Consider the following 15,694-nt stretch of genomic DNA (forward strand, 5'->3'; position numbering starts at 1 on the left):
TATCCACAGTAAAACAAGTCCTATATCGACAGAACCTGAAAGGCCGCTCAGCAAGGAAGAAGTCACTTCTCCAAAACCGCCATAAAAAAGCCAGACTACGGTTTACAACTGCACATGGGGACAAAGATTGTACTTTTGGGAGAAATGTCCTCTGGTCTGATGAAACAAAAATAGAACTGTTTGGCCATAATGACCATCATTATGTTTGGAGGAAAAAGGGTGAGGCTTGCAAACCGAAGAACACCATCCCATCCGTGAAGCACTGGGGTGGCAGAATCATGTTGTGGGGGTGCTTTGCTGCAGGAGGGACTGGTGCACTTCACAAAATAGATGGTATCATGAGGATGGAAAATTATGTGGATGTATTGAAGCAACATCTCAAGACATCTGTCAGGAAGTTAAAGCTTGGTCGCAAATGGGTCTTCCAAATGGACAATGACCACAAGCATACTTCCAAAGTTGTGGAAAAATGGCTTAAGGACAACAAAGTCAAGGTATTGGAGTGGCCATCAGAAAGCCCTGACCTCAACCCTATAGAAAATGTGTGGGCAGAACTGAAAAAGTGTGTGTGAGCAAGGAGGCCTACAAACCTGACTCCTCTGTCAGAAGGAATGGGTCAAAAATTCAGCCAACTTATTGTGGGAAGCTTGCGAAAGGCTACCCGAAATGTTTGACCCAAGTTAAACAATTTAAAGGCAATGCTACCAAAAACGAATTGAGTGTATGTAAACTTCTGACCCACTGGGAATGTGATGGAAGAAATAAAAGCTGAAATAAATCACTACTATTATTCTGACATTTAACGTTAAAATAAAGTTGGTGATCCTAACTGACCTAAGACAGGGAATTTTTACTCTGATTAAATGTCAGGAATTGTGAAAAACGTATCTATTTGGCTAAGGTGTATGTGAACTTCCGACTTCAACTGTACACATGCCTCCTGTAAGACCCTACGATCGGTGAACCGTACATGATACAGACATCTTGGTGTCATTATAGTCCTTATAGTGCGCACTAACATATATAGTATGTCTACATTCTGAAATACAAATTGACAAATTCATTTGTTCAACACGGATCATAAGGTCTAAAAAAGCTTTTCAAACAAGTTTGTACGTGAGAATTACCAGTACTATCTGAGATACCGACAATATTTTACTCTCCCACTGGCGTGGAATTGCCCTATAGCAGACCTGGTGGATTTGGTCGGACTCCTGTGTTTACAATTCTATCGACCCGCTCACACAGGCAGAACCAGACGCACACTCCCCTATCTAAACAGTGAGAAAGTTAGAGGCATAAACCTTTTACTACTTTAATACACAAGTGAATTTGTCCAAACACTTATGACGCCTTCAAACGGGGGGACGAGCTACACAAATCATCTCTAAACGGTAAATGTATGTATGAATGTACTGTCGCCTCATATTAAATATTTGATCTCAAATCCAAAACGCTGGAGTATAGAAAAGTTTTAACTTCACTGTCCAACTAAATACACAGGGAAGTGTATGGCCAGGCAGCAGCCACACACACTTCTCCTAGAGCCACACAAGTCACCTTGCAGTGCGAGGAGGGGATTCACATTGTCACTGTTGTGTGCCTCTAAGCCTGACTCTCGAGTGGGCCTGCCCATCCCTGCCATTCTTCTTCTCTCTCCTGGCTATCTGCTCTGTGACTACAGCCCAGCCTTGGTGTGTCAGACCCTGGGAAGGCCCCAGCCACCCCTCCCCAACCCCGGCCATCCTACAAATCCTGTCCCCCCTCCCAGCACAGCACATGGGGAGGCTTTCCAGCAGGAGATTTGTTCCACTTTATCTGCATATTTAGGCAGTGTTCAGCGTGCTCCTAACTGATAAAATTCTGCCAATCTCTCAGGCCGCTGCCAGCGCTGGAGCAGTGACCTTCTAGGGGAAGATTCCTTTGAAAGAGGGAATGAAAATGAAAGAGAGAGGGGTGGGAGAAAAGCTAGCCAGGCGAGCAGGGAAGCGGTCCAGGTTTTATCACGTTAAAAACAATAAACAGAGATGTTAGCGGACACCCCACCCCCACGCTACAAAACTACCCCTCCGTCCGTCCCTCCCTCCCTCCCTCCAGCCCATAAGTGGGGCATTGCCATGCTGGTACCAGTGTTGTTTTCACAGATGATTAGCAGCAATAGCCAGACAGGCCTGTCTCCACGTCACCATGTCCATCTGCCAAACACCAACCAGCATGGATAACCCCTACGCTATAACCACTACCGCACAGGGAGAGAGAGAGTGAGATAGCTGGTTGGAGGGAAACTCGTCCCTTCAGTGCCGCCACTGACTCCATCCTCACTGCCGACTGCCACTCAAACCCCACATCTGACGGACAGCCAATGGCATGCTTTGGTTTGCCTTCAGACGTCTTAGTGTACGTCTGATCAGGCGCCATTTTCCATAGCCGTCCAGTAGCCTAAAGCTTGCCGGACTTCAGACGAGTGCAGTTGGCTCTTGGTGTGGTGGGAGTGTGGGTGTGTGTATGTCTCCGATGTACAAGGACACGGATGAGTGGGAGGGAGGGACAGAGGGATGAATTGAGAAGCGTTCTCCGCAGACATTCTGGGACGTGGTACTTCTGACATCCTTCCCTCAACCTTTGTCACCTCTGGCCACTCTCTCGTGAGTGGCGGCGCAGTGGTCGGTGCCGCCAAGGACACAAAGACGACCAAATCAACCTTTGACATGAGACCAGAGTCCCGCCTCCAAACTCCAAAGACTTGCTGAGCTGGACGACGACTTCTCGTCCACTTTCTCTCACTATCGCCGACGTCAAAGTCATTCAGGCCAACGGGTCAATCAAATGTGCCCGGGATAAGACGAGCCTGATAACTGCCGAATATAGTGGCAGAACCTCACGGTGTAACGTTCAGGGTTTGTGACTTACCAAAGAAGAAAACACTTTTGAACGGTGCCTATTTTAAGTCCTTTGAGAACGTAACAGTGGCCGGTAGGAGTACGTAACATTAAAATGTCATAGACTTAGCCGGTGGTAACTCGTGGGATAGACACCGGCTGGAATGCGGTTTTAACCAACTCAGCGTGCAGGATAAAGACCCACCCGTTGTATAGATGAGTATAAACAACCTGACCGGCATATAGGCCGACTATTAATGTTGATATATTACATGTTAACTTAGCTAGGGATGCATATGGTATAACATAGAGCAGACGTTTCTTGGAGACGAGACCACCAGTTAGTTCACGGGCCACCCACTGTCCTCTCAACCATGTGTAACCACGTTGTTTTGAACCCGGCAGATCCGATAACGACGGGAGGCATGGCTCCCTGGAAAAACATGCATGTCGACCTATACATTGATCATGACGCCATCCGACAAGTGAGGAGAGGGTAGTCACAATAAGCCTGCATGACCACCATTAGGGTAGTCGTCGAGTGATATGAAGGTACATGCACACAGACACACTCACTCAAATGTTCCATTTAACGTACGGGCAGTTGTCGAGGCCCCGTCACCATGGTCCATCTTTATCATCATGTTCGGGATTACGGATTACAGGCCTAATCCTGAATTAAGGGCAAATTCTCTGGCTGTGACATCATCACTACAAACCATCCACAGAGAGGCCAGAGAGAAATGGAGCAAAACACCACATGAAAAGATTAAAGCGAGAGAGAGAAAATGAGAGAGAGAGAGAGAGAGATGAAAGGTGTAAGGAGTGTTGAATCCACAGTCACACACGCTACCTGCAGAGACGCGAGGACAGTCTGATAGCATGGGCTCCACCGGTGTGTCCAGGGGCTCGGGGCTTGACACCCAGTTACGGCAGTGCTGTGGGGGAGGGGGGAGACAGGAACAAGCAATTAAACGCACTGTGACACATTGCTCAGACAGATCTGATATTGTTTGTGGTGGCGGGGGGGAACACGGCACACCAGGTGCACCAGGGGGGTGTCTACGCAGCCTGGTGACCCATAACCCCTCAAGCTCACCCACAACCCCCCCTCCCCTCAGGGGAGTCCACAGTCTTACACTTAGAGTCTTACCCTGCCTTGACCTTTCCTCAGGTGAAATGCTTTTTACAGTACAGTACATATCAAGCCTACACCACAATGTGCTTGACATACCACTTCAAAAGAAGTGTGTGTGTGTGTGTGTGGTGCGCGTATGTGTGTTTGATGAATCTGTGTGTGGCTTTTGTCCGGTCTCGTTGATGGTGCAGTGTGGTATGTAGGGTTTGATGGGACGCTGGAGGAGCGAGGCAGAGAGGGGGGATGAAGAGGAGGAATGCATGGAGAAGACGTTCCTGAGATAAGATAAAAGTTAAACAGAAGAAACAGAAATGTAAAAGAGATTAGGCTGTGTGCAGCTGGCCTCTTTCTGAATCACTGCTTATCTACACTTGTTTACCTTTCGCCCCAGTCCTCCTGACAGCCATTACAGTGCTATGTGTGAGGGGGTGTGTGTGTCTGTGTGTTTGGTGGTGGTGGTGGGGGTGTCCTCTCCTACAGAGCTTTGCAGCTCGCCCCCACCCCATCCTTGAACTCCGTCTACGGCCACCCCTACCCTCTTCACCCAAACCCAGCGACCCCCCCCTCTCCCAAGGCCCTGCTTCTGCCTGACAGAGAGGGTCTGGCTGGGGCCAATCAGGGAAGACAGCACCCCAACACATCCCTACCCTGTCTGGAGACATGATAGACCTACGGGTCACATCACACCTCCGCTGGCCTGTCGCAAGCCCCCCCCCCCCACCCAGGGGTCACCCACCTGCGTCATCTGGACACTCCCGTGGGTGTAAGAGAGAGAACGAGACAGTGAGCATGTGTGTGAGAAACAGAGTGAGAAAGAAAGAGACCGCGCGTGTGTGTGTGCTTGAGCACTTCTGGAAGATTGAGACAAATGTGGTGAAGAGGCCACACCGCTCGGTCGGCCCTTACGCTTTCTCTCTGTTGTCCTCGACACATCCGGGGCAGGCCCCTTTCAGATTGATATACTACTGTACGCGTCTTCAGCAGCCTACAACACTCTATTTTCAGCTTTTTCCTCCATGACAACAACTTCAGCGACTTTAGGAGAGGATTCACACACGCACACACACACACACACACAAGATGATCTCATTTGTGGTGCCGTGAGGTACGGTGGTAGAATCATGTGATGGGGAAGTTATTTTGAACAACTCAATGTAAATTCAACGGAAGGACTGTCAGTTCGAGGAACTTCCGTCACGCACAAGTCGTCCGAATCAATCCACCTTTATTCATGTCTCCGGCGAATTATTAACACACACACAAATGTACCCGACGAGGAAGTACGGAGAGAAAGGGATGTATTGATGGGGATGTAGCTATAAGTGTCAGCACACATCCGCGTTGCAACCTATCAAACAAAACACAACCAAACAAGGGAACGTTAGCAAATCCTCCATGTCGCCGCATTGGAGTGCTTCTCCTTCCCCTCGTTCCCCCTTCATCCTGTCAATCGAGTGTGGCAGGAGTGAGCAGTATGGGGAAGAGAGAAGAGCTGTGTGTGTGTGCCATCTTGGAAAACAGGCGTTCATTGTTGTATTTTTAGATGCCGAGCTTTGCCCTAGTTGTGCTCTTTGGAGGGAGTGCAGGCAGGCAAGCAGGCAGGCAGTCAGGCAAGCAGGCAGGCAGGCAGGCAAGCAGGGCTCCTTGACTGGTACATCAAGTGTCTCATTGTATCTCCCTAATTCATTCCGTCTGGGAGAAGAAGACGTCAGCTGTGCTGCGCTGTGAGCGAAGGGGAGCCATTTCAAAGACAGCCCTCCCGCTCCCCGCCAATGGAGGAACAGGGGCCGGCGTTTCAATAGGTTTGCCAAGGCAAACCCCGGCGTTGAGGGAGCAGTGAGAGCAACTGTCAGAGAAAGGCTAACCCGCTGCACGGGATTAGAGGATGGAAGTTGACAAAAGGAAGGCACATCGGGAATCTCTCACAGACATGATTATTCTCATCGCTTCAAGCCGGGGCGCCGATCAATGGCACTGCTGAACTGAGTGAGACGCCACGAACATAAACAGGTCACCTTGGTGCGCGCGTGTGTGTGTGTGTGTGTGCCCCGCTCCAGGTAGGGTTTGAAAGGGGGAATACGTGTCAAATGAAAGACGATACGCGCCAGAGTCAACATACAGAGCAGGCAGCATGTGATACAGTCAGTGGCAGATGGAACCACGCAGGGATACAACAACACTGATTTACATCCTGTAAGTTAATGTGTGAGAGAAATGTGCTCGACTCTCTCTCTCTGTGTGTGTGTGTGGCTGTACCGTGTGTGTTTGTATTTTAAAAGGAACGGAGCCGGGAAGAAGCTTGCGCGCGCACACACACACACACACATACACACACACACGCACGCTGCAGCGTTTTACCAATGAACTAATTCAGTCCCATCTTCATTATTCATCCGAAACATCTGGATCCCGAGTCCCAGAGTCCCACAATCCCTTTGGGGCCGTGCCGGTCGGAAGCCGGTGGCGGCTGGGGCTTAGCGGGATGCTAACAGCGCTCGTAATGGTGCACTATAATGCTTTGAGAGTGTAAACGGCAGACAGGTGTCACGGCGAAAACAGATCCTACCTGTGCGACACTCCTCAGCCTCCCTATCAGGCCTATAATAAAGCCACCTGCTCTGGGCCACAGCCTGCAGTAAAACCTGCCTCCCATCTCGCTTACTGACTAGGCCACTTTACCAGCACAAACACGTGTTGCTGCTGTGTGTGTGTGTGTGTGTGTGTCTACCTAACGATGCTGCTCCAGCATCTAAGACATGGCTAACAGTGCTGAGACCAGTAGCCTACAATACGGCTGGTGGAAGAGCTGACAATAGGAAGCCCGTAGGTTCCCCGCCCACCTTAACGCACAAAACACACACAACTGATCCCCGATCAACATGCCGGCGCGTCGCCCACTCTACCACCTTCCCCTTCCAACTCCGTAGCCCGTCACGCGTACCGCCACTTCAAAACGTCTCAGCCCCCCCCCTCCCCCCACCCCCCACCTACTCTGACATCACTTTAGTGCCTGTGACCCTCCCTTTCGGTCTTTCCCTTCCGCCCTCCCTGTGGGGCAGCTCCCACTACTGTGTGTGTAATCTCAGTGAATTATGACAGTTTATTCATGGCTGTGCTATGCTGTGCGATCGTACGTGGCCACCACCGTGACAGAGGACACCTTGGGCTGTGACAGGCTGCCAAGCTGCACACCATCCACCTCTCTCTCACTGTCCTGTGCTCTCTGCTCCTCAGCCATCACTGTCCAGCGCCACGTCTCCCTACCTCTAACTGCATTCCATCCGTTCCTCATTTCCCTTCCAACCTGCCCTCTTGTTTTTCTCTCTTTGAGCTTTCCCTCCCTCCCTCCCTCTCCGCCTCTGTGGGCCCACTATAATTGAAGGCTTCTATCGAGTGCTCGCTCTACCTCTCCCTGCTGTGTGACGTCATCTGTCCGTCGTCTGACCCATTAGCTCTATATCGCCTGTCCCAGCGCGCGCTGATCTCTAAATCCCTCTCTCTGCTCCTCTCTCCCCTCCCCTCCCCTCATCCCTAACCCCATGACCCCCAGGGGGAGGGAATTACCACTGTCCGACAGGAGCAGCGCACCGCACCGCCAGGGGTGCTGCTCTAACACGCACACACATACACACACACACACACACACACAATTGCTGGGAGGGCAGCCCAGACGGCGCTACACCGGGGAGATCTGCCACTGAACCTGAATAATGTTCCAGATATAAATATAGAGGACGTGTGTGTGTGTGTGTGTGTGTGTGTGTGTGTGTGTGTGAGTGTGAGAGCGAGAGATAGAGATATGTTTGGGATCTCGCTGTATTGTAAGGTCACCTGATTGAGGTATAGCCACCACAGAGGCCCTGCAGGGTGTGTGTGTGTGTGTGTGTGTGTGTGATCACGCCGAGTCGAACACCAGGAGAGAGGGGGGAAAACACGGAGTGGCGGCACTTCCAACAGAAACACAAAGAGACTGTGGCCTGGCTCTGAGTGACTGACTACTGTAGATGGAAGGGCCACACAGCCTGTTCTTTAATTACGAGGAGCAATTACACTTAGGACTGAATCAAAACCCCACACTGACCGTTGTTGTGAAACCCGCAGTTTTCACCATGCCGTCGGTCTGAGAGAGAGGTCATGCTGCGCTCGTCTCAGCCTGCAAGCCCAACTGATTCAGGAGTTACATGCTCGTCCACCTGCCCTTCAAAAGCGGAAGCTCTTTGTTTAAGCAGGCCCACGTCCTGGAAGGAGCAGGCAAGGGTTAAGGAAAAGAGAGTGAATTCTCTCCGACATGGGGGCTAGAGCTAGAAAGTTATGAGACATTTATTGTTCTGGGTAATCGTCACAAATAGAAACCACTTAACGGTCCAATTATGCGCCGTCTCTGCCATTCCTCCAAAATTAATCAGAAAGAGGAAATCTAGCGAAGAAGGCCAACGCAACCTTGAAGTCCGAAACTTCCGACCAACGCTCAACTACGGGACGCATACGCACCAAAACGCATGCACGCACACACACATAACTTAGAAACCGAGAAAAAAAAGACAGGAAGAAGGACAGAATATTAAGAAGAAAAAAATAGGATTCAGAAAAAGGTAACATATGCGATGAACTGGCCAGTGTGATGGCGAGGTGTGTATGTGTCTGTGGGTGCGTATGTGCGTGCGCGGGGGGGGGGGGGGGGGGGGGGGGTGACATTTGCATCTTGGGCTCCCCTGTAGTTCTGGCGGTGGCTGTGTCTCTCATCTGTATGTGCATACTGAGTGAGCCCAGGTGCTGTCTATGGCGCAGAGGTCACGCCAGAAAGGGCGAGAGCGAAAATGAAGCGACCCACGCAAACACAGACAGACTGGAGAAGGCCAACCGTCTGGCTTATTCATTGACATCCGTCCTCCACAAAGAAGAAAGACCAGGAGGGTGGGGGTGGGGGTGGGGGCTGGAGAGATTCAGGGAAAACAAGCAAACGATTGGCTCGTAGCTGGACATGTGACCTGGCAGTAGCCTGTGCTCTGGTCTGCTCTCTCCTAGCAAATCATTATTATGTATTTGTTTGTAGGAAATAGGGAATCTAAGAATAATGGAAGGAGTGAGGCTACACATAGCCTCTTGTTTTCACTATGGTCCAGCCACTGAAAGTGAGGTCACTTTAGGTAGATTTCCCATTGGGGGGTGTGTGTGTGTGTCTATGTAAGTGTCTGTGTCATCTCACCTGCTGCAGCCACTCCTGGATGCTCTTGTTGGCGTCCTGGTGCCAGACGTTGTGGATTGAGTCGGTCATGGCCACTGCACACACCCTGTTCTTCACCTGAGCCTCTCTCTGAATCATCTGATAGGGAGGGAGAGAGAGAGATAAAGAGCGAGAAAGAGGGAGAGATAAAGAGAGAGAGCGAGAGAGAGAGAGAGAGAGAGAGAGATAAAGAGAGAGAGAGAGAGAGAGAGAGAGAGAGAGAGAGAGAGAGAGATTAACACTTCAGAGAAGCGTGCTTCAGCACCTTCGTGCTGCTCACCCTGTCGATGTACCCGGCAGTGTTGGAATAGTAGTGTAACAGTATCAAAGACTCTTGGCTGAGTTTAGTTTTGTGAAGATGGAGACTTTGCATTTGCTGTTGTGCAACACAGGCCCTATTCATTATTAGAGACCTGCTCAGAAGTGAGTGTAGGTGGTACCAGTACACAGACGTGGGGGCCGTATCCACAATTCATCTCAGAGTAGGAGTGCTGAACTACGACCAGTTTTGACTGTTAGACCATAACGAATAAGTGTGAAGGTAAAGGGGCCCTATACACACCAGCAGCCACCAATACTCCCTTGTAAGACCAGGCCACGCTGTGTGTTACAGTGTGGGATGTGACACGAGCAGAGCAGAACAGTGCAGACTTCTGTGACCTTGTCACGCACATGTGAAAGTCACCCCCCCCACCACCCCAAAGAAAAAAAAAATCTGTCCCATTCTAATATCACAGTCGTCTGCACTCGCCGATCTATTCCCTCCTGAATGTCAGCTTCGGAAGGAAAATGTCTCACAAAGGACTCGTTACTTACCACGGCACACTACAATAGCCCCTCCACCCACAGGAGTAGTAGTAGTAATACGCAACCACCTTCAACAGGTTCCCTCAAGATCAACCCGGGAAGAATAGAGAACAGGGCCTGGTAACAATAGGTTAACAATCACTTTAACCGGGTGTACTTAGTCCAGCTGCCTACAGCTGCGGCTGGTAGTACATCAAAGTGACTGCGGGCTGTATTTGAATAAATCCTGGTAGGCCAGTTGAATTAAAGTGAGAGTGTATAGAGATAAATTGACTCTATTAAGGACAAATATGTCATTCCGCTGATAAGCCTTCTTCAGGAGCATCTTCACCAGGACGGAGACGGGGAGGCTTTACACACACTTGGTAGACACGCGCGCGTTTACACACACACACACACACAGAGCATGAACACACACGCACACATAGGAAGGAGCATGCACTTGCAGAATCAGATACACATTCTCACATTTAAGCTAGTTCACACACACACACACACACACACACACACACACACACACACACACACACACACACACACACACACACACACAAAAAGCTTGCAAATCTTTCCTCTGGCAGAACAGGGCCCGAGGGAGCAGAAAAGTCAACCTTTTAAAACTGGAGGTGTCAGTCAAGGGCCGTTTCTTCTAGTGCTAGCCAAAAGGGCTAATCCCTGAGTATAGGGTTCTCCAAGAGGCCAGGAGACTGGAGACAGTGCAGTGCCCATGGAAAACACTAAGCACATGACTTTACCAACACAGTCAAAACACCGGGCCCCACAGAACTGACTGTGATTCTACACTTTTCCAGAGAGCGAGCGAGTGAGAACGAAAGCGAGAGAGAGAGAGAGAGAGCATACGTCTGACTCTGTACTCGTGCTCATATTTCTTCAACTCTCAAAGCGGACATTCAAATAAAGTGTGTGTGGGGTTGCGGAGCTAGTTCTAATTTGCCAAAATAACCAGAATCTTCTGTCATTTACATAATTGACATTTTGGTCATTTACATTTGAATAACTTTTAAAAAGTTAATTTATTATATCTGTGTCTATTTTGTCCATGAGTTTCTAGTAGGTAGACCATATAGTTCAAGAGAAAATTGCCAAATGAATGAAAATAAATGATCTAATCAACAAAGGCATTATTTTCAATGAACTCTTCCAACTATTTACTTTTTTCCACAACTGCCACCAGTTTGGTGCCAAAATATTTAAAAACAATAATTTATTGACATAGCAAAATAAATTAAAATGTGTAAAAATCTATATAAATAAAGGACATTTCAGGTAATAAACCCTCCCTTTGTCAGCCAGGTCACCTGTGACACAAGACAGTATTCGTGGAAACCGGCCACTAGCTGCAACAGTGAACTCTGTTAGGATCCCTAACAGCGTTCAAATCCGGCGATAGTTATTTCTGATATTTTTGTTTTAAGCCTATCCCAAACCTTAACCTTTAACTTAACCATTTGAAGTTAAGGCCTTAAACACTTTGAAATTTGACCTTTGGAACAACTTATACATTTGAGAAGCATGGATGAACGTCAAATTCTGACGTGAGACTGTGAGAACTGGGAGCCCTTTGCAACTCCAAGTAGCAAATCTACAATGACATGAATGGCATTCATAAGCTATGGGTCACAAAACAGCATTACATCACGCTATTATTGGGCCACTAAATCCCACTGCATCTAAATCAACACCCAACCTGTGCACTTAGGCGCCGTTCTTAGCTGAGAGAGGTGGCTAGAAGACACACCGTAGTCAGCTTAACAACAGCCCAATAATACTGTCTATCACCTTCTTATGTGTGAGGGAGAACCAGAGGTTGTCTGATGCCTACTCATTGCGAGAGAGAGGAGAGAGGGGAGAGGGGAGAGAGAGAGGAGAAGAGAGGGGAGAGAGGAGAGGAGAGGAGAGGAGGTGAGAGTGAGAGAGAGACACTCTGGCCAGACAGGGAGGAGATCTATCAGACTCAACTCTCTCATGTTCACACGGTACTTGAAGAGTAAAGCAGTAGAACAACAGTAGAAAGGGTGAAAACCACTCCTATGCTATACATGCTGGGGCTAAGTGGTTAGTTAGACTGGTGGTTAAGGGCTAACCAAGCCTCAGGAGTGTGGTTAGCAAATTACCAATGTCATACACATAGAGTTAGGGCTTAGGGTCTATCTAGCCTAAACGGTATGCAAGCAAGATGTTCAATGCTTGGCTGGGCTAGCCTATGGCCCATAGCTAGGCTAGCAGTTACGGTGCCTAGTGGGAGTCTACACACCCTTGCAGTCTTCACATGTAGCTGCCTAAAAATGACATCCACAAATGAATGACATTCAATTTTTTTTCCATAGCCATGTATAAAACCTACTTCACATTTCAAAGTGAAAGAAAGATTACGAAAGGAAATCAAATGAATTAAATACAATTTTAAAAAACAAAGATGTATTGAGTGCGTATGCCTACACAACCCACAGTTAATACTGGGTGGAAGTACATTTGGCAGCCATTACTGTTGTTAAACCGTTTGAATAAGACTCTACTAAATTGCACAACTCTTAGGGCAACATATCCCTTGTTTTTGTCAAAACGGCTCAAGCTCAGTAAATTTTGTTGGGAGTCACTAGATCAAATCCAATTTTATTGGTCACAGGCGCCAAATACAACAGGTGTAGTAACACGATAGAAACAATAACGGAGCTATATACAAGGAGTACCAGTACCAAGTCAATGTGCAGGGAAGGAGGTAGTTGAGGTAGTTGAGGTAATACAGTTCGAACATGTGGGCAGGGGTAAAAGGGACTATACAATCAGGAGACATAATATACAGTGGCAACAGCGTATGTGATGTGTGTAAGTGTGTCACTGTGAGTGTGTGGCGTCAATATGTGTGTGTGTGTGTGTGTGTGTGTTGGATTGTCAGTGTAGATATATAGGTTTCCATCCAGTTGGCGACAGATTATCACGCAAATATTTGACAATTCCACCAGTGGTGTGCTTCCACCAAACTGATAAAAAAAAAAACATGCTTGATGACGTAGTGAACACAAAATGTACTTTTTCCAGATACAGGGATGCTTCGGGATTTTGGAAATGAATCCCGTTATCTACTTCCCCAGAGTCAGATGAACTTGTGGATAGAAAAAAATGTAGGTCTCTGTGTCGAGCATGGAGGAAGTTAGAGGTAGTTTCGCGAGCCAGTGCTAACTAGCGTTAGCGCAATGACTGGAAGTCTATGGGTATCTGCAGTTAAATGTGTTTCCGTCGCATTTTCAACTCTACTGATAGTTTTGTCACCAAAACTGTTGGTACCTGCTCTCTAGCCAACAGCTCGCAGATCCAGCGCGGGTAGGCTAGCCTACATCAGATTGTTATGGATAAGAGAGAGAATAAATATTTGTGAATAACGGCAGTCAAGCATCGATCATCATGTCACCAGAATAAGACCCTTGGAATGTATTGGAAAGGAGCGTCAAACTCATCACCGTGCACTTCCACCACCCCGGGAATTTCATCCTAACTTATTTCATCTAGAGCCAAATACACTGCATGGATTTCCGGAGACGTAGTGGGAGGACCACACACCATATAAACACATTACGCTAAGTTTACTCTGATATGATATCAATATTTCCACCACCATTTCTCGCATAATTCATTTTACTGACACGAAAAGATTCCACCATGTCGAACAAACAAATGATCTGTCGCCATTTATAAAATTGTACAGAAAATTCCGGTTTCCACCACAGCTGTCGAGATTTTTTTTATACGGTATGACTTGCCTCGCATGAAAACTGTGGATGTAACCGTGGTTATTGATGGACAACAATATTTTCAATATCTGATTTAAGTGCGGACTAAGGCTGAACCATTCAGGAACACTCTACACCTCTTGGAAAGCAATTCTGGTGTGTCTCTGGCATTACAATGTGCGCATCCCTGGGTTACACATTCAGAAGACTGAGGCAGGACTTCTATCTGGGCTTTGATCCTTTCATATTTCTTTTGATCCTGACAAACTCCCAAGTTCCTGCAGGTGACAAGCATACCCATAACATGATACTTCCACCAGAATACTTGAAAATGCATTGAGCAGACTTCCAGCTCTGCCTCCATGCAACGAGGAGAGGATTCAGGACAGCTGTTCTCAGCAGTCCTCGACAGTACGAGAAACATGTGGAAATACTTGTTGCACTAAACCAACAGGCAGATGTTGAGACATTCACTATCTCACTCGTGCCCTTTCCATTCACACCACAGCATCTGGATGCAACCAGACGGGGTGAGGAACAGGAGAAATGGGGGGGGGGGGGGGGGTAAAGAGAGAGAGAAGGAGAGGATACACAGAAGGTGGATGTGGACGACTAACTAAGACTGCAGCTGTACTGTTACGTGTATTAAGAAAGGAAGTGGCAACATTTGCCGACCGTGTAAGACGAAGGCCATGACTACATCCTGAAACACACAGACAAGGCAAGTAGGGTGAAAAGGCAAGAGCACATCAACAACCCACCCTTCTCCTTTCCACTGGATGAACGGCCAGCCTTCTCCCTCACATACTATCCAATACCCCCCGTGACTTGATTTCCGTTACAGCAATGTCATATTATACAGAGACGAAGAGGCTAAAAGGCCTTGAAAAACTGTCAAATTCTGACCCACTTGGCCAACAGATGCCCACTAAATCCAGTTTCTGACAATCTCCATGACCGTTTCTGACAAACCGCTCCTCCATCCACCCCAACCCCGTTCTCTCCCCACTCCCTGACCTCTCACATGCCCTCTACAGTAAAATACAGTGTTTAGCGTTTTAAGCTGCTTCCCATCACAAAGCCAGCTAATTGCAGGACTTTTGCAGCAACAAATTGCATTTTCGCCCGTGATCTTGAGCGTGACAGAAACACGAAGAAGAAGAAGGAGGGAGAAATAAAAACAACGTATTAATCATGTTTATTTATCAGGATGAGGCGTCGGATGTCGGGTTGAAATAACAGACGAGGCTGCATTTAACTGCACGCGAAGCCATCTCTCGCCGAGATAAATACTCTCCCATTCCACTCTCTCCTTCTCTATGATGCTAGCACCGGCGCTACAGCCGCCATCTAAACACCGGCAATAATAAAGACAATTATTTAGGGCTTTGATAATTATGTGTCAAAGGCAGAGAAAACCAGTGGATAATTGGGTGAAAACTGAATGGTAATCCACAATGGACTTCCCCGGGGGGGGGGGGGGGGGGGCTGGGGAAGGATATGAGAGATATCGAGAGAAGGGGAAATAAACAAGGCCTTTTAAAGGGAGCGCCGCTCACGAGCAAATCATCAAGCTAGCGAACGGCTACAATTACCAGGGAGAGCGGATGGAGTCTTGGAGGGCCGAGCGAGACAGAGGAGAGAGAGAGAGAAGCACCCTGGGTCTGTGGAGATGGTTGTGTTGTTTGCCACCCGATCGAGGGCCTAATGCGCTCAAACTGCTGCCAACAGCGGAGGATAATCTAGGACTACTCACGAAGCGCTGGAGTGCTGCTTAAATATTTGATTGATTAACTGTCCAACTGCTGCCAGTGAGGGAGAGGATTGCACAAACACACAAGCACACGCACTTACAAAGAGAAACACACACACAAACACTCATTCAATCACACATTTA

The 15,694-nt window shown here is 48.2% G+C and overlaps 1 protein-coding gene across 8 annotated transcripts in view; it reads right to left on the reverse strand.

Moving 5' to 3' along the window:
* LOC110535712 (family with sequence similarity 172 member A) overlaps positions 1-15,694 on the reverse strand; it is a 245,931-nt gene that overhangs the window by 71,988 nt on the left and 158,249 nt on the right. For all 8 annotated transcript variants that reach the window (XM_036935495.1, XM_021620906.2, XM_021620902.2 and 5 more), the window contains exons 9-10: positions 9,224-9,340; positions 3,733-3,817 (exon numbers count right to left, since the gene is read on the reverse strand). In XM_036935495.1, the coding sequence (XP_036791390.1) occupies positions 3,733-3,817; positions 9,224-9,340 (202 nt within the window). The remainder of the gene's footprint in view (positions 1-3,732; positions 3,818-9,223; positions 9,341-15,694) is intronic.

The sequence above is a fragment of the Oncorhynchus mykiss genome, chromosome 11 (assembly GCF_013265735.2).
Source record: "Oncorhynchus mykiss isolate Arlee chromosome 11, USDA_OmykA_1.1, whole genome shotgun sequence".
NCBI lineage: Eukaryota > Metazoa > Chordata > Actinopteri > Salmoniformes > Salmonidae > Oncorhynchus > Oncorhynchus mykiss.